Below are 20,121 nucleotides of genomic sequence, written 5' to 3'. Positions count from 1 at the left end.
ACAGAGGCAGCTCATTTCTGACCTCCATCTCTGCCCGACTTGGTATAGTTACTTGGTTTTGTTCTCCACAGCTGCCAAAGGGAAGGTAAAGGATTTGGCAGGTTTGAACCAACCAGCCCAACATTCATGCCTCCATAACTTCAATCATTTAAATAGGAAAAACATTAAGGGATGCGTACAGTACAGATTTAACATGAAATTAACATTCTTCAGTGAGCTTTGTCTAACAGTACTTAACCCTGTGCCAAATACACTTTCAGAAGGTTGTGTCCCCTGACCTGCCTAGATAAGTATATGTGTAAGGTAGGTGTGTGTGTGTGTGTGTGTGTGTGTGTGTGTGTAGGTGTGTAGTCTAAGCTTCTGTGGCTTGGGTTTTCTCTGTGATTCTGTGTGCTGAATGTTTAAGTTGAAGACTTAAAAATAATCTAGAGTTTTGCTTTTCAAAATGTGGTTAGTGGATGGCAGCATGGGCAGCTTGGGGACTTACTGAGGAAGCAGAATTCTTATGTTAGTCCCAGAACTGCAGAATTAGAGCCTGCATTGTCACAATATCCAGTAAAACATGTACAGTAAGCAGAGATACTGGGCACCTCATTCACCTTTCTTGGTCTGACACTTAACTGCTAAATTAAACTTAACTGCTTAATTAAACTACTGATTTTTCTATTTTACTTATTTTAGATTTCTGTGTAAGTTTCAAACTATGATATATTGTTATTTAATAAATTGTTGTGAGAAACAGTGGGGGGTACCTGAAGGCAGAACTGTGTCTGGATTAGCTGTGAAGTCCAAACTATGTGTCCCTTTACAGATGCCAGTTCCTACCCTAAAGCAGAATATGGAGGAAAGGAGGAAGGGAGGGACCCCCCCCCCCAATCCTTTCTGTGTGGCAGAGGGATCTGTGATGTGCTTAATTTTTTAATGACTGGCTTCAGTGCGGTTTTCCTAGAATGATGACAGTGTATGCTTAAAACAGTTTGCAGGTTTTATTTTGTTTTGTTTTTTTGAAAGCTTCATACCTATATACAGCTTTTATGATGCTATTTTTTTCATGCTCAAATAACTTCTAGAAGCCTAGAAACACTTTTCAGAAGCTTTCCAGAAACTTAATTTTTCCAATTAAAAATTCTACAAGCAATATGTGAAACTTAAAATTTCAAATGGAAAGAAGACATTCAAAGTATAAAGAATAATAGTCATGTTCTTTTATTCATTTTAGTGTCTCTGCTGTTCTCTAGAATTTCTTGACTATGACAGAAACAAATACCATTTGTAGAACGTCAGTTTTTGTGTGAGTGTTAAGTGTTAGTGAAACAAACACTTGTCTTGTAACCAGTGCCCTCCAGGCCTGCTGCCTGCATTCCAGTCCCTGACATTCTTCTCTGAGCACATCTGCATTTCTCAGCACCAAGCCCTGTCTCTGCTCCAGGACATGTGTAAAAGCTTCCAGGTCATATGGATTATGTCCATATATTTTCAACATCATAAGTGGTTTGATACTCTATGTTCCTTTTAAAATGTTTTAAAATCTGATACTCTTGAGATTTATTATCGGACATAAGGCTTGTTGAGGCAGTCTTGTTTTCTTTATTGCAAATACCTCACTTTCCTTGTTTCTTTCCTTAATTAGGTCCCCGATGGGCTTCCTGGAATATTGGTGTGTTTATTTGCATCAGATGTGCTGGAATTCATAGAAATCTTGGGGTTCATATATCCAGAGTCAAGTCAGTCAACCTAGACCAATGGACACCAGAACAGATACAGGTAAACATTACTTTAACAAGGAATTATTAAAAATGTATTTTAAATAATTAAAAAATACTTAATCCTTATGTTTAAGGATATATACTAAAATGCATGCTGAAATGGCATATGTTAAATAAAAAATTTGAATGTTATTTCACTTATTAATTCACTGATGTTAAATTCTTTTTTTTTTTTTTTTGTCTTGTATTCCCAGAATTCAGCTGGTTTCTTTTTTTTTTTTTTTCCATTTTTTATTAGGTATTTAACTCATTTACATTTCCAATGCTATACCAAAAGTCCCCCATATCCACCCACCCCCACTCCCCTGCCCACCCACTCCCCCTTTTTGGCCCTGGTATTCCCCTGTACTGGGGCATATAAAGTTTGCAAGTCCAATGGGCCTCTCTTTCCAGTGATGGCCGACTAGGCCATCTTTTGATATATATGCAGCTAGAGTCAAGAGCTCCGGGGTACTGGTTAGCTCATAATGTTGTTCCACCTATAGGGTTGCAGATCCCTTTAGCTCCTTGGCTACTTTCTCTAGCTCCTCCATTGGGAGCCCTATGATTCATCCATTAGCTGACTGTGAGCATCCACTTCTGTGTTTGCTGGGCCCCGGCATAGTCTCACAAGAGACAGCTACATCTGCGTCCTTTCAATAAAATCTTGCTAGTGTATGCAATGGTGTCAGCGTTTGGATGCTGATTATGGGGTGGATCCCTGGCTATGGCAGTCTCTACATGGTCCATCCTTTCATCTCAGCTCCAAACTCCGTCTCTGTAACTCCTTCCATGGGTGTTTTGTTCCCAAATCTAAGGAGGGGCATAGTGTCCACACTTCAGTCTTCATTCTCCTTGAGTTTCATGTGTTTAGCAAATTATATCTTATATCTTGGGTATCCTAGGTTTGGGGCTAATATCCACTTATCAGTGAATACATATTGTGTGAGTTTCTTTGTGAATGTGTTACCTCACTCAGGATGATGCCCTCCAGGTCCATCCATTTGGCTAGGAATTTCATAAATTCATTCTTTTTAATAGCTGAGTAGTACTCCATTGTGTAGATGTACCACATTTTCTGTATCCATTCCTCTGTTGAGGGGCATCTAGGTTCTTTCCAGCTTCTGGCTATTATAAATAAGGCTGCTATGAACATAGTGGAGCATGTGTCCTTCTTACCTGTTGGGGCATCTTCTGGATATATGCCCAGGAGAGGTATTGCTGGATCCTCCGGTAGTACTATGTCCAGTTTTCTGAGGAACCGCCAGACTGATTTCCAGAGTGGTTGTACAAGCCTGCACTCCCACCAACAATGGAGGAGTGTTCCTCTTTCTCCACATCCTCGCCAGCATCTGCTGTCACCTGAATTTTTGATCTTAGCCATTCTGACTGGTGTGAGGTGGAATCTCAGGGTTGTTTTGATTTGCATTTCCCTGATGATTAAGGATGTTGAACATTTTTTCAAGTGCTTCTCTGCCATTCGGTATTCCTCAGGTGAGAATTCTTTGTTCAGTTCTGAGCCCCATTTTTTAATGGGGTTATTTGATTTTCTGAAGTCCACCTTCTTGAGTTCTTTATATATGTTGGATATTAGTCCCCTATCTGATTTAGGATAGGTAAAGATCCTTTCCCAATCTGTTGGTGGTCTTTTTGTCTTATTGACGGTGTCTTTTGCCTTGCAGAAACTTTGGAGTTTCATTAGGTCCCATTTGTCGATTCTCGATCTTACAGCACAAGCCATTGCTGTTCTGTTCAGGAATTTTTCCCCTGTGCCCATATCTTCAAGGCTTTTCCCCACTTTCTCCTCTATAAGTTTCAGTGTCTCTGGTTTTATGTGAAGTTCCTTGATCCACTTAGATTTGACCTTAGTACAAGGAGATAAGTATGGATCGATTCGCATTCTTCTACACGATAACAACCAGTTGTGCCAGCACCAATTGTTGAAAATGCTGTCTTTCTTCCACTGGATGGTTTTAGCTCCCTTGTCGAAGATCAAGTGACCATAGGTGTGTGGGTTCATTTCTGGATCTTCAATTCTATTCCATTGGTCTACTTGTCTGTCTCTATACCAGTACCATGCAGTTTTTATCACAATTGCTCTGTAGTAAAGCTTTAGGTCTGGCATGGTGATTCCGCCAGAAGTTCTTTTATCCTTGAGAAGACTTTTTGCTATCCTAGGTTTTTTGTTATTCCAGACAAATTTGCAAATTGCTCCTTCCAATTCGTTGAAGAATTGAGTTGGAATTTTGATGGGGATTGCATTGAATCTGTAGATTGCTTTTGGCAAGATAGCCATTTTTACAATGTTGATCCTGCCAATCCATGAGCATGGGAGATCTTTCCATCTTCTGAGATCTTCTTTAATTTCTTTCTTCAGAGTTTTGAAGTTTTTATCATACAGATCTTTCACTTCCTTAGTTAGAGTCACGCCAAGATATTTTATATTATTTGTGACTATTGAGAAGGGTGTTGTTTCCCTAATTTCTTTCTCAGCCTGTTTATTCTTTGTATAGAGAAAGGCCATTGACTTGTTTGAGTTTATTTTATATCCAGCTACTTCACCGAAGCTGTTTATCAGGTTTAGGAGTTCTCTGGTAGAATTTTTAGGGTCACTTATATATACTATCATATCATCTGCAAAAAGTGATATTTTGACTTCCTCTTTTCCAATTTGTATCCCCTTGATCTCCTTTTGTTGTCGAATTGCTCTGGCTAATACTTCAAGTACTATGTTGAAAAGGTAGGGAGAAAGTGGGCAGCCTTGTCTAGTCCCTGATTTTAGTGGGATTGCTTCCAGCTTCTCTCCATTTACTTTGATGTTGGCTACTGGTTTGCTGTAGATTGCTTTTATCATGTTTAGGTATGCGCCTTGAATTCCTGATCTTTCCAAAACTTTTATCATGAATGGGTGTTGGATCTTGTCAAATGCTTTTTCTGCATCTAACGAGATGATCATGTGGTTTTTGTCTTTGAGTTTGTTTATATAATGGATTACATTGATGGATTTTCGTATATTAAACCATCCCTGCATCCCTGGAATAAAACCTACTTGGTCAGGATGGATGATTGCTTTAATGTGTTCTTGGATTCGGTTAGCGAGAATTTTATTGAGGATTTTTGCATCGATATTCATAAGAGAAATTGGTCTGAAGTTCTCTATCTTTGTTGGATCTTTCTGTGGTTTAGGTATCAGAGTAATAGTGGCTTCATAAAATGAGTTGGGTAGAGTACCTTCTACTTCTATTTTGTGAAATAGTTTGTGCAGAATTGGAATTAGATCTTCTTTGAAGGTCTGATAGAACTCTGCACTAAACCCATCTGGTCCTGGGCTTTTTTTGGTTGGGAGACTATTAATAACTGCTTCTATTTCTTTAGGTGATATGGGACTGTTTAGATGGTCAACTTGATCCTGATTCAACTTTGGTACCTGGTATCTGTCCAGAAATTTGTCCATTTCGTCCAGGTTTTCCAGTTTTGTTGAGTATAGCCTTTTGTAGAAGGATCTGATGGTGTTTTGGATTTCTTCAGGATCTGTTGTTATGTCTCCCTTTTCATTTCTGATTTTGTTAATTAGGATTTTGTCCCTGTGCCCTTTAGTGAGTCTAGCTAAGGGTTTATCTATCTTGTTGATTTTCTCAAAGAACCAACTCCTCGTTTGGTTAATTCTTTGAATAGTTCTTCTTGTTTCCACTTGGTTGATTTCACCCCTGAGTTTGATTATTTCCTGCCGTCTACTCCTCTTGGGTGAATTTGCTTCCTTTTTTTCTAGGGCTTTTAGATGTGTTGTCAAGCTGCTAGTATGTGCTGTCTCCCGTTTCTTCTTGGAGGCACTCAGCGCTATGAGTTTCCCTCTTAGAAATGCTTTCATTGTGTCCCATAGGTTTGGGTACGTTGTGGCTTCATTTTCATTAAACTCTAAAAAGTCTTTAATTTCTTTCTTTATTCCTTCCTTGACCAAGGTATCATTGAGAAGAGTGTTATTCAGTTTCCACGTGAATGTTGGCTTTCCATTATTTATGTTGTTATTGAAGATCAGTCTTAGGCCATGGTGGTCTGATAGGATACATGGGACAATTTCAATATTTTTGTATCTATTGAGGCCTGTTTTGTGACCAATTATATGGTCAATTTTGGAGAAGGTCCCGTGAGGTGCTGAGAAGAAGGTATATCCTTTTGTTTTAGGATAAAATGTTCTGTAGATATCTGTCAGGTCCATTTGTTTCATAACTTCTGTTAGTTTCACTGTGTCCCTGTTTAGTTTCTGTTTCCACGATCTGTCCTTTGAAGAAAGTGGTGTGTTGAAGTCTCCCACTATTATTGTGTGAGGTGCAATGTATGCTTTGAGCTTTACTAAAGTGTCTCTAATGAATGTGGCTGCCCTTGCATTTGGTGCGTAGATATTCAGAATTGAGAGTTCCTCTTGGAGGATTTTACCTTTGATGAGTATGAAGTGTCCCTCCTTGTCTTTTTTGATAACTTTGGGTTGGAAGTCGATTTTATCTGATATTAAAATGGCTACTCCAGCTTGTTTCTTCAGTCCATTTGCTTGGAAAATTGTTTTCCAGCCTTTCACTCTGAGGTAGTGTCTGTCTTTTTCCCTGAGATGGGTTTCCTGTAAGCAGCAGAATGTTGGGTCCTGTTTGTGTAGCCAGTCTGTTAGTCTATGTCTTTTTATTGGGGAATTGAGTCCATTGATATTAAGAGATATTAAGGAAAAGTAATTGTTGCTCCCTTTTATTTTTGTTGTTAGAGTTGGCATTCTGTTCTTGTGGCTGTCTTCTTTTTGGTTTGTTGAATGATTACTTTCTTGGTTGTTCTAGGGCGTGATTTCCGTCCTTGTATTGCTTCTTTTCTGTTATTAACCTTTGAAGGGCTGGATTCGTGGAAAGATATTGTGTGAACTTGGTTTTGTCGTGGAATACTTTGGTTTCTCCATCTATGGTAATTGAGAGTTTGGCCGGGTATAGTAGCCTGGGCTGGCATTTGTGTTCTCTTAGTGTCTGTATAACATCTGTCCAGGCTCTTCTGGCTTTCATAGTCTCTGGTGAAAAGTCTGGTGTAATTCTGATAGGCCTTCCTTTATATGTTACTTGACCTTTCTCCCTTACTGCTTTTAATATTCTATCTTTATTTAGTGCATTTGTTGTTCTGATTATTATGTGTCGGGAGGAATTTCTTTTCTGGTCCAGTCTATTTGGAGTTCTGTAGGCTTCTTGTATGATCATGGGCATCTCTTTTTTTATGTTTGGGAAGTTTTCTTCTATTATTTTGTTGAAGATATTAGCTGGCCCTTTAAGTTGAAAATCTTCATTCTCATCAATTCCTATTATCCGTAGGTTTGGTCTTCTCATTGTGTCCTGGATTACCTGGATGTTTTGAGTTAGGATCCTTTTGCATTTTGTATTTTCTTTGACTGTTGTGTCGATGTTCTCTATGGAATCTTCTGCACCTGAGATTCTCTCTTCCATTTCTTGTATTCTGTTGCTGATGCTCGCATCTATGGTTCCAGATCTCTTTCCTAGGGTTTCTATCTCCAGCGTTGCCTCGCTTTGGGTTTTCTTTATTGTGTCTACTTCCCCTTTTAGTTCTAGTATGGTTTTGTTCATTTCCATCACCTGTTTGGCTGTGTTTTCCTGCTTTTCTTTAAGAGCCTGTAACTCTTTAGCAGTGCTCTCCTGTAAATCTTTAAGTGACTTATGAAAGTCCTTCTTGATGTCCTCTATCATCATCATGAGAAATGTTTTTAAATCTGGGTCTAGATTTTCGGTTGTGTTGGGGTGCCCAGGACTAGGTGGGGTGGGAGTGCTGCGTTCTGATGATGGTGAGTGGTCTTGATTTCTGTTAGTAGGATTCTTACGTTTGCCTTTCGCCATCTGGTAATCTCTGAAGCTAGCTGTTTTAGTTGTCACTGTTAAGAGCTTGTTCTTCAGGTGACTCTGTTAGCCTCTATGAGCAGACCTGGAGGGTAGCACTCTCCTTAGTTTCAGTGGGCAGAGTATTCTCTGCAGGCAAGCTCTGTTCTTGCAAGGCAGGTACCCAGATATCTGGTGTTCGAACCAGACTCCTGGCAGAAGTTGTGTTCCACTCACTAGAGGTCTTAGGATCACGTGTGGAATCCTGTGTGGGCCCTTGCGGGTGTCAGGCGACTCAGCTGGCAAGGTAGCCGGGGCTCGAGTGGAGTGGAAGGGGTTTGTGCCCCAGATCAAGCCCGGGTAGCCTGCTTCCCTATGTACCGCAGTCTTAAGTTCCACGCGATTGGATTGGGGTAGGCGCTGTGTTCCACTCACCAGAGGTCTTAGGGTCCCGTGGGGAGTCCCGTGTGGGCCCTTGCGGGTGTTGGGCAAGACTCTGCTGTCAAGGTAGCCCGGGGCTCGAGTCTCGAGTCGAGCGGAAGGGACTTGTGCCCCAGATCAGGCCCGGGTAGCCTGCTTCCCTATGTACCGCAGTCTCAAGTTCCGCGCGATTGGATTGGGGCAGGCACTGTGATCCACTCACCAGAGGTCTTAGGGTCCCGTGGGGAGTCCCGTGTGGACCCTTGCGGGTGTTGGGCAAGACTCTGCTGGCAAGGTAGCCCGGGGCTCGAGTCTCGAGTCGAGCGAGCGGAAGGGCTATAATGGTTAATCTTGATTGCCAATTTTACTAGGATTAGGAATTACCATGGTAACAAAATTCTGGGCAAGTTTTTGAGGGATTATGTAAATTAGGTTAATTGAAGTGTAAAGACCCACCCTAAATGTGGGTTGCACCATTTGATGAACTGGGATCCCTTTGTGAGGAAAAGGAGAAAGTGGCAAACTCCCGCTTGCTCTTGCTGCCATGCCTTCTCTGAGTCAGTCCTTGGAATGATTGTCAGGAGTGAACCCTCTGCCTGCCCATAGTCCACAGTCTTTGCCCAGCATTTTGTCACAAGGAGTCAAGTCTGAATTTTTAGATAAGAGCTGCTATCTGTCTTTTGAAGTTGCTTTTTATTCAGATCTAAAGGTCTATCATTCTTGTTGTAAGAATGCTCAGAAATGCCAACTTGATACCATGGCATTTCATTAGTTTATTTACTACTTAAAACAATTGCCATGTCACAGAGAAGGATTCACAGAGCTTGACAAACTTTACCAGTGTTGGCCCTGGTGGAGGCAGAGCAAACATCTCTCACTGTAGAGTTCCCTTGTGTCAATTTCCAATCAAATCCTCCAAGGACAAACACTATACTGATTTCTGTCTACAAATTAGTTCCTTAGGGATATTTTTGGGTACCCCGTGGTGGGTATAAAAACCTGTATAAAAACAGCATTCCAATAGGTCACTCATGAAAAAGTGTGAGTCCATCAAAGTCTAGCTTGGGGAAGCAGTGTATTTAATGGACTTACTGATAAAGAGTACAGGCTAGAGTTGACTTGCAGGAGCCTGGGTGTGTCCCCCAAATACTACAAGTAGAAACTCTTACCCCAGCATAGTGAGTTCTCCCCTATAGCTGCATAGGGGTGTTGTAATGGAGGGAGTGATAGAAATCTGGTGCCGGTCTAGTGACTCTTCCCTTTCATTTTCTGTTAGGGAATGCTCAGAGCCAACAAGCCAGATCTGGGGTGTCTCTTGCAAGAGTTGCAACTGCTCTGATGCAGATGACAGCTCTTGGCTCAGGGACAGCACTGTGCATAAATTGAAACCTGTGTCTTGGAAGTCATTCCTATATAGTCTTCATTCAGATTTGGAAAAGTGATGGTTGCAATATGGTTTAATGTTCTGTAATTAGAATAAAGGCTTTTTGATGTAAAAATAGTTAGGTATTTATTAATCAAAGTAAGAGAAGTAATTTCACCACATTTAAATGTACTCTGTGTCACCTTTATGGTCACTATTACCACTCCCATGATACTCATATAATCATGAGTACTATTTTCAAAGATGCTAATCTTTTTTAAAAATGCTTTACCAAAAGATCTAACCAGACCCGAGTCCAGTTAAACTATTAAGTTTGAGGTATATATGGTTTTTATAAAATGTAGCCACTTAGAAAGTAATATCTAAGGGTTACTTATTTACTGCTATTAGATATGCCATATTCTCATCACTCACTCACACACACACACACACACACACACACACACACACACACACACACACACACACACACACTGTATGTTCTTTCAGTTTTTTTTAAAGACATCTCCTGAACATGGTGTTTTAGAGTTATTGACTGCTTGTTTTTAAATAAATAGTTTTTATCAAAATGTATTTTTGTTACTGAATAAATAAAGTTACCTGTGTTTAAAAACTTGAGATTCTTTTAATGTGGTTTAGGGTTAGATTGAGTGTCTCTGAGTGTGAGCTTGTCAGGTTTTGCGTTTGTTTGTTTGAACACAGTTCTCACTGTGCTTCTTGGCTGGCTTGGAACTCACCGTGTAGACCAGGCTCCCCTCTAGTTCATGGAGAAAGATGGACTTAACTCTGTCTCCACCTGCTGAGATTAAAGCATGGATGCCTATGCCCAGCCTGTTGTCATGGACTTTTCAAATTTTTGGAGAGGATTAATTTTTGTATGATTAATAAACATATCTTTCACATTTGATTTTTAATGTATTAATTTTTAAGTTTACCCATTGTCTATGAATCATTCCTTATTCATTTTAATCTTTTCAGTATCTATATTGCATTTGAACAGTGAACAATGTCCTTGTTATTAAGAAATGATACTGCCAAGGTTTTTAGCTTCTTCAAAACTTTGCACTGAGTAAAACAAGTCTATCATTACTAGCATAGTTTGTGTCAAGACTAACTAGCAGCTAGAAGTACATAGTTGAGATTTACTGTTGAGTGAGCAAGTAGAGATGAGTATGACTATCCCATTCCTCAGATTATCTCACTGTAAGCTTAGTCCTCTCTGGTTAGCACTGTAGCTTGAAAACATTTTCAGTAATTACCTGTGAATGAGAAAGTCACTCATCACTCTTAGCAATATGACTTAGCTTTCCTCAGAAGTGTAATCTAACCTCAAAGGATACACTTTTTTCTTGTCTTAGTTCAAAAGAATGTGGCAGGATGCTCAGGCTAGATGTGAAGGATGGGTGTTCCTTCTCATGCTGAAAGAAATATTCTTAGTAGATAATTTGAGTGCTTATATTTTCTGGCATAAGACAGAAAGATAATTCGCTAAATGTGTATAGATTTCTATTATTATCTAGTTATTGGTAAGAAAACTTATTATGAGGTAAATTGGTAGCCTTTGCTTCACTTGCCTGCCTCAATACCAACTTTAAGTCTCAGAGGAAGTGTTGTGACCAGCAAGGTGGCTCGGAGGGTCAGGACACTTGCTGAGCCTGCTGATGGACCTCCACATAGGTGGGCAGGCGGATGCCTGCCTGCACACATGGACACATTAACACTTTTTTAAAAGGACAGATTACTGCTTTGGAAGCCAAAATTATGGGATTCTATCAGTGTTTATCAGATATAAAATTTATTTCACAAGTAAATATTCAACATGATAGAACAAGACAACAAATAAAAGACATACTCAAAAATGGAGAACAACAACTGTGCTGTTTTCCCGGGCTTTAATTTGAATTGCCAGTTAGGCTAAGTACAATAATGGTATAGCATTGGAAATGTAAATGAGCTAAATACCTAATAAAAAATGAAAAAAAAAAAAAAAAAAGAATGGCTCAAAAAGTGTAGATAAGTAACCGAGCAATGTCACTGTGCTAAAGTAGCAACTAAACTGTAGGTGTTCCTCGTGGTTAGGGTTCTGCTGTGCCCGTCTTCAGCTGTCAGGCCATGGGGGTAAAAGGTAGAGGTAAAGTCTCAGTACAGACGATGGAGACTTCTCCCCCCACCCCCAATACACTTCTTTAGGTTTTCATTACTTACCTTTCATTATTTTCATTTCTTACCTACCTTCTTACCCACCTGTCATCCATGCATCCATCCATGCATCCATCCATGCATCCAGCCATCCATTTATGTCTGTTTAAAAATGTTCATTGTTGTGCAATAAAACAGCATATAGTTGATGGAAACACATTATTTCTTGTGGTATTTCTGTCACCTTTAAAGTTAAAATCCTTGAGTTAAGTTAGATGGTAGATGCAGTTGTAGCACTGTGGAGGTTGAGGCAGGAAGATCTAGTGAAAGGCCAGCTCCCAGTTACATAGTAGACATCCAGGCCAGCAAAGCTTTCCATTTAAAAAGTTTTAGATGAAAGTGGAGGTATGTGACTATTTCCTTTCATGTAATTTCTGCAAAGGAAAAGTATATTAAATAAAATTTTTAAAACATAGTTGTATTCATCTAGTATTTTTGAATTAAACTGGTCGTCACTTTTTTCACTGAGTGTGCAGCAGATGTGGCACTGCTAATCTTACTGCTGCTGCAGCTTTCTTCTTATTGATGCTCTGGTAAATTCTCTACATTTGTATGTTTGAATTGTATGTAGCTTTAAATATAAACTGAATTTCTCAATGACAGGAATGTCTATATTTGCTATGCTTGTTCAGTAATATGTTTAATCTTTTTAGACTTGTAATGTGACTTATCTTATATATCAAATATTCATTTTCTAACTCTAATAATATCACTTTCTTTTGAATAACTTTTTTTATATTTTAAATTTAAAGCAATTCAACCTTCTTTTGCATCTCCATTTTTGGGTGTCTTTTTCATTTGTTGTCTTAACTAACCTGGACCTCCAAGATCTCTCAGACACTGAGCCACCAATCAGGAAGCATACGCTAGCTGGTACAAGGCCCCCGACACATACATACCCTGTAAAACTTTTAAAACATCAAATTGTTGAATATAGGTTTTGTTTTTCATGCTAAACTAAGACTGTTTTGTACTTATGGCATCTCAGAAATAGAAGAGCTTCATCCATATTACATTTTGACAACAGTATATCAGAGCATAGATGTTTTCTGGCTATTAAATTTACATAACAAAATTTGAAGTTAATATTCAGTTATAGTAGGTTTTGGTTTTTCTTTTTGAAATTGAATCTGAAGTAATATGTGGCTTTCTGCTGGTGTTGTCACTTGTACTAAGTAATGGGTTATATTGAAAAACTAAAACAAAGACTAAAAAAAGGTCACAATCCTTTTAGTAGCCGGTTAAGGGATTCTTCAATGTTGTTTATTGTTGTATAAATGAGTACAGTGTGAATTTAAGATGGTATTGGGATTTGAATCGTGAACCCAACAAAGCTTCATATCTTAAAGAACAGATGGAATCCAATGGCAAAGGTAAACACCATTAACTTTAAAGTAGAACATACTTTATATCATAACTATGATCCTCAATATTGCTGTTTTTATGAGCATGAATGGACATTGACTTTGTATTTAATATGACCTTGTAGTCTTCTGTTAACATTTGTTAGAATCAGTGCATTCTGTTTACCAAATACCTGACTTTTGTGCTTTTAAAGTCTTAATTTTATGTTAATGTCTTAAAACATGTCTTTTAAAGTCTTCTTAATAAGAATATTGACTTATTATCCAACTTCTCCATTTTTCACATTTAAGTCTGGGTGAAATTGAAAAAGCTATTGAGAGGGAATGATACAACCCCACTAAGGCAGGATTATATTCAAAATACTTAGTACACTTGAATTTTTGATGGCTTGAATATAAGTATTTCTCCTCTTAGAAAAGTGAAAACGAGTGTGGGGAAACTGTGTTTTTCAGAACTATGTCGGTACTTACAGTCTGGCAGGATTACTAGAACCTAGATGGTAAAAGTAAAGAACTCATTATAACCCCTAGTGAACATTTCCTCCTGGTTACAAATAAGTAAAATGACAATGCTTGCTTTTTCTCTTAGTTTTTTCCCATTTATTTATTAGGGGTAGAATGGGCATGAGGTGCCAGGCAGTGGGACAGGCACAGCAGGTTCTCGCTCAGTCCTTTTCATCATTGTACACATGTTCAGATCATACTCGGAAAATTTCACTGCTTTTTTTTCTTCTTCTTTATTTACACAACAACTGTAACTGTTGTCTTCCTAGGTAGTGGGGTTGGGTTTGGGTTTGGTTTTTCTCTTTCTACCATGTTGGTTTTGGGGATCTCTCTCAGGTAAAAAAGGTTTGCAGCAGACACTTACACCCACTGAGCCATTTTTTAGTCCTAATGCTTTCTCTTGAGAAACATACCATTTATTGTCTCCCTTGTGCCCTCTCCCCAAATGGCCATCTTCCACCAGCTCAGGAAAACTGAAGTATTTGCCAAAGAGCAAGCAACTGAAATTTTCCTTTTCTGTCAGTTCTTTTTCTAAAGCTTTGCGGATGAGAGACTAAAGAACAGTATTTTAATAGCAGTAGTGCAGTTTTAACAGTGAAGACAAGTCGAGTGCTGTGGTGCACTTCTGAAGCCCTGGAGCTCAGGAAAATCAGATGTGTAAAGTCATCCCCAGCTACATACTGAATTCCAGGCTAGCCTGGGCTACATAAATCCCTGTATCCAAAACTAGTTCAAACCGAACCTAAACCCAAGCCCACTAACTAGGAAGAGAAGAGTTATACAGTTGCTCACAGTGAACTTTTCTGAGTGTGCATTGTGCAATGACACTCTGAGTGACCATCTGTGCAATGGTCAAAAGGGTTGAGAGAGAACCTGGTGTACCGAGCAGACAATCCTGTGCCTTCTTTATGCCTCTGCCCTAACCTGTAACATGAGAACCGAGTCTGAAGCAGTTTGCTGTTTGTAAGCCATGTAAGTTAATAATCCTAGTTTTATTGCACAAAGCCCAAAATTAAACTACTGGTTTTTGTTGGTTCTGTTTGGAGTTGAATTATAAAAACTTAGACCTGTTTTATGTTGGGTAGAATTTCTGTAATACCTATCTCAGGGTAGTTTAAAATGCAACTGTATCTTTACACATACGTGTATTCACACGTAAGTAAAAATACATGCACCCACATAGAGAGTTGAGGCTAATGCGTGACCTTTCATTCATACTGTATTTTCTTTTGTCAGTTATAGAGCAGAGCTTTTTCTGTAGTTCCAATGTGTGGTATCTTGAAACTCTGAGGACAGCTGGTTCGTGCCATCTTCCTTCTTCCTTCCAAAGGACAGCTGTCTTTTAGAGCTCCTCCTTGTCTCACTGTTTGACATTTCATCTTCATCTCCGCGGCTCTCCTGATGGCTCTCTCTTCCATTGTTCTCTGTTGTACTTTTAGAAACCTTAGTCTCCCCAGTGGTTCTCTATATCTGTGATCCTGAAATCTTAGATTTTTGGGAGAGAGGTTTGTTATTAGCTTTGTGTATACTGTACCTGAAATGATTAAATTGTAACAGAAACATGTTATTTAGGTGACAGTTCTGAAGGTGCCAGCCCAAGATTAGGCTTTATTGCTTTTGGCTATATTGAGATCAGTGAATGGCAATGGTGGGAGTGCATGGTGAAGTGAACTGTCCTTTTGTGAGTCAGGAGAGCCCTAATGACTCCCACTTAAAAGTCCCATTGCCTCCCAGTGATGCCACTTTGGGAAGCAGGCCCTTAACAAATGGACCTCTGGGGAACACTGTAGACAGTGTTCTATACTTTTATGTGGAATTGAGCCATTAAAGTAAAGGGTGGTGTTTTGGGGGAAGCTTTGAGTAGACTCTGAGAGAGTAAATCATTCCAAAGCAGCAGTCCACTTAGGGTGGGATTCTAGGCAGCACCTGCTTTTTAATCAGGCTTCCATGGTAATCTTTCTAACTATAAACTAGGAAAATTCTAGAATAAACTCTGTTGTTAGTCCTGGAAATGTCAGCACTGTTCAAGTGTTTCATTTTTGTAAATATTAGAACTGCCCACAAAATGTCAGGAATTTCAGTTTTAGGAAGTCATAAGTATAAAGGTATGGGTGCTTTCACAGTAAACAACATTTAAGAAATCATGGAGTCACATGTCTTTGTAAGATGAAGTATTATAATGCCTGTGTTTGAAACTTGAATAATTAGCTTTATAGTTAGGATTTAAATTATTATCTTAAGGGGAAGAATATATGTTGGGAATGGTAACTGTTGCTCAGGATTTGTGTGTGTGTGTGTATGTGTCAGAATTATTTTTGTTTATGCGAATAATGAAAAGACTTGCCATCTTTTTTATTACAGTGCATGCAAGATATGGGAAATACTAAAGCAAGACTACTTTATGAAGCCAATCTTCCAGAGAACTTTCGAAGACCACAGACAGATCAGTATCCTTTGCATTTGTATATTGTATGTGTAAAATGAGTTAGCACACTTTAACCATTAATGTATGTTGATATTGAGGAAGAAGTGCACTATAGTATCATTAATTAAAAATGAAAATTACCTGCATAGGGGTGCATATAATTCCACCAGTGCTCAGGAAGTAAGGAGTAAGGTTCTAACTGTGCCGTCTTACAGGTTTGCTACTTAGATGTTCATGGAGACCAGGAGTGGGAAATGGAGCCCACTTTCTGAGCGGGTTTGCTGTAAGCAGTTCATAGGAAAGAGAGCAACCAAAACCAGCGTGGCCCTTCTTTAAGTGATTTCCTTGGAATTGAAAAAAAATTAATGTTGTAATGCATTTTAATGTTTCCTAAATAGTTTTTTGTTAATTAGGAAAGTCTTAATGCTTTCACCTGCCTCTGTCCTTTATTTTTATAAAACAATATCAAAGAGATAAACTTTGACCTTGTATAATTTTTTTGTTTTTGTTTTTTTCTCAAGACAGGGTTTCTCTGTGTAGCCCTGGCTGTCCTGCAACTCACTTTGTAGACCAGGCTGTCCTGGAACTCAGAAATCCGCCTGCCTCTGCCTCCCAAGTACTGGGATTAAAGGTGTGTGCCACCACTGCCCAGCATAATTTTCTTTCTTAATATTTTTGACTAAGATAATTCTGAAAAGCTTTCTGGTTGTAAGTGGAAACCTTAGTTGTAGCTACTGAACTCCTGCATTTCTTGCCTTTGCAAGAAAAAATTTGGCCACTATTTTAACATATAGGAAATTCTGAGTTTTGCCCATTCATGGTATAGCTGGTACGGTAGGAAAAATCAGCAACTTAATTATTCTGAGTTGATAATTCATTTAGGATGTGAAAATAGCCATTACATTATAGTACATTTACCCAGCACATTAACTGCGTTCTGGGAGGAATTAAAACAATCAGTATACAGCATGTAGCACACCTTGTTTGGTGTATTCTGAGTGCTGTATGGATGCTAGCTTACTGCAAAACAAACCTGAGCTAAACTGAGGTTGCTGGAAGTGGTGGTTTGGGAATTAACAATTATTCTGGTTTTGTTTTGTTTTGTTTTGAATGAGTTTTCCTGAAATCAGTGCATTTTCTGTGGCTGAGGACATGCACAGACTAGATGAGCAAGTGAGAACTGAGGAGTGGAGAGGTTAGAGTGCGCCATTGGCAGGGGAATGGACGAAGGGGAACGTACATGGGACTGAACCCACTTTTCCTTAAGTTATCTGTCTTCAGAGCAGTAGAGTTTTTCATCAGAGATAAATATGAAAAGAAGAAATACTATGATAAAAATGCAATAGCTATCACAAATGTAAGTAAAACCTTCATCTTTCACCAGTTGATGTTAAGTAGATTTCAAAACATCCAGCTCAATTTGTTTATTATGAAACATGTTAGTTGCAGCAGGTTAAATATTGGGAGTTTTTAGTCCCAGTGTTGAAAGCTTATAAAGTAGTAGTGGTTCAGCTTGCTTGACTGTGGGCTTGTTAGTAAGTAGGAGGGGTTCAGCTTATTTGACTGTGGTGGTTTGAATATGCTTGGCTCAGGGAGTGGCACCATTAGGAGGCGTGGCTTAGTTGGAGGAAGTGTGTTACTGTTGCAGTACGCTTTGGGACCCTCCTGCTAGCTCCTGGAAAATAGTCATCTACTGACTGCTTTTGGATCAAGATGTAGAACTCTTGGCTCCTCCAGTACCATGCCTGCCTGCACGCTGCCATGCTTCCTAGCATGATGATAATGGACTGAACCTCTGAACCTGTAAGACAGCCTCAATTAAATGTTGTCCTTTATAAGACTTGCCTTGGTCATGGTGTCTCTTCTCAGCAGTGGAAACCCTAAGACATTGACCTTTTATTAAAGGAATTAATTAGGTAATGAAACAGAAGACAAAGCTACTAATTGTGGGGGGGTGGGGGGAAGAGGAGATCAGAAATTACTTTGCAAATTCTAGAAATGAATGATAAAGAAAACTTGTAGTCTGTTTTCCCATTGGATTATGTTAGGTCTGTTGAGACATGAATAACCCAAGAGTATATTAATGCTGGAGACTTTCTTTGATTATTAGGAAACAATATGTTAGTAGTTTTTACCTTACTGTAGTAATCAAATATATTAACCAACTGCTTCTATTTAGATTTTATTTCTGATTAAAATTTCTCCTCTTAGTTAATTTTGTAAAGCTAATAGCCTTTATTGTTGAAATCCACTTTTGGCATTTGATACCTTGTTTAATAAGCAAGCCTTAAAGTAGTTCATCTCTTGAAGTCATTAGTGATGGGAGTTCTGAAATATTAGTTCTCGTCTCAATTTCTGATCACCCCCCCCCCCACACACACACAATTAGTATCTTCGTAAACTGTCCTTTTCTTTTAATTCCTGTTTAGTTACTTTTCATTTGCTGCAGTGAAGCACCATGACAAGGGAACTTATAGAAGGAAGGGTTTATTTGGGGCTTACTGTTGAGTTCCAGTGACATTAGAGTCCATCACCACAGGAGGGAAGTATGGCAGCAGGCAGGCATGACAGCTGGAGCTTGAAGCAGAGCTGAGGGCTTACATCTCAGACTCAAAAGCAAGCAAAGAGAGCAAACTGGAAATGCCCAAAACTTCAAGATCTCATGACCACACCTCCCAAGTCTTCCCAAGCAGCCACCAACAAGGAACCAGGTATTAAAATGCCTGGAGATTTTGGAACTGAAGTAACACTATAGTCCTTCGATCTATACCTTCAGTGGGCACAATAGACACAAGCTATGGAAGGGTAAGTAAAAGTCAACAGTATGGAGAATGATGCTTATAATGTGCTTAAATTTAAGGCTCATTTAATCCTTAAGTGAAGTAATTGTATACTTAATGAGTATTCTTATGAAATAGTAAAGTATTTAGAATATTTTATAAAACATACTACTTTATATTAAATTCTGAAATGTGAAATTTTAAACCTTTTTGCTTGAAATTGTGTTTTTGATTATATAGTAATTTGTAAGGGTTCTATTTTTGGATGAAAAATGTTTTTCCCTTTTAGATATAAGATATGGTTAGAATAATTTTTTATTTGTAGGAGACATGTAAAATATAATATTTAGGATTAAATGTCATGATATTTGTAACTCATTTTCAAATAATTCAGTGAAATCTGGCAGTCTGCATGTGTGTGTGCATGAGTGTGAAGATAGAACCAACATGGCATATTGTTAACATGTGATGACTATTCATGATGTTTGTACACTCATGGATACTATGTTTTCCTCCCTTTTGGTAGGCTTAGAAGTAAAACATTTTAAAGTGAAAGATTATATACTGCTGAGCTTGTATTACTGGTGAAATGAAAATCCAGAAGTTACTTACACATAGCCCATGCTCACAGTCTTCTAGGATACTAAGTGGAGGCTAGAGCAGATTTTAAAAATATGAGACAGGTTAAGAGTTCGTATATCTAAGTTATATCCTGAAAGAGGTGGGAGAGTGTGGGTACCGCTCTGTTAGGTGCACTAACAAGAGCTGTGTTTCTTGACTACTGAGTTTTATGTGACTGTAACTCCCATGTCAAATGGCTCTAATTTGCTTTAATGTCTTATTTTTTATAAATTATGTTTTCTGTTTCAGATGTTAATGTTGTCAAGATATGTTACTGCTTTTAATTTGTTTTCTTATTTTAAGAGTTATCCATAAGGCAATTTCAAAACAAAGTAATGATTTGCTTCTTGATTTTCTAAATAACATATTTCAAAAACTTGACAAAATATAAAGTAATAAACTGCAGCAAAACAGTCACAGTGAACACCATTGTTTTCTAAAGTGTCGCACCTCTGTCGCTGCCTCAGCATAGCTGTGAACCAAGCCACTGGACTCTAACCTGAGAATGGGAGAAGCTGGAGTGGAGCCTTCTTACTGCTAGGGGTTTGTTTTTAGTTATAAGCAATGCCTTCAGTAGGCTGCCCTGGTGATGCTGACCTAGAATCTTAGTCAAGAGCCTGAGGCAGAAGGATCCCAAGGTCAGGGTCTGCTTGCTATAGAGTGAGTTCAAGGCCAGGTTCAACCAGTGAAGAGCAATCAGTGAGTACTTGGATTCCTAGAAAAAGCCACGTGAGATCAGAAAGAAAGAACTACTAAAGTGGGCATTTGAACTGGTGTCTCAAAAGAGCAAAGGCTCCCCCACAAGTCAGTAGGGCCAGATTGGAGTT

At 38.8% G+C, this 20,121-nt stretch overlaps 1 protein-coding gene across 5 annotated transcripts in view; it reads left to right on the top strand.

Moving 5' to 3' along the window:
• Smap1 (small ArfGAP 1) overlaps positions 1-20,121 on the top strand; it is a 77,557-nt gene that overhangs the window by 28,758 nt on the left and 28,678 nt on the right. For all 5 annotated transcript variants that reach the window (NR_110972.1, NM_028534.3, NM_001357395.1 and 2 more), the window contains exons 2-4: positions 1,631-1,764; positions 15,830-15,915; positions 17,175-17,250. Coding sequence is in view for 4 of the 5 variants with exons in the window: in NM_028534.3 (NP_082810.1) it covers positions 1,631-1,764; positions 15,830-15,915; positions 17,175-17,250 (296 nt within the window). In the remaining variant the exon portion in view is untranslated. The remainder of the gene's footprint in view (positions 1-1,630; positions 1,765-15,829; positions 15,916-17,174; positions 17,251-20,121) is intronic.

This window comes from Mus musculus, chromosome 1 (assembly GCF_000001635.26).
Source record: "Mus musculus strain C57BL/6J chromosome 1, GRCm38.p6 C57BL/6J".
NCBI lineage: Eukaryota > Metazoa > Chordata > Mammalia > Rodentia > Muridae > Mus > Mus musculus.
The sequence above is the reverse complement of the archived record's forward strand: the minus strand, read 5'-3'. Positions and strand labels throughout refer to the sequence as shown.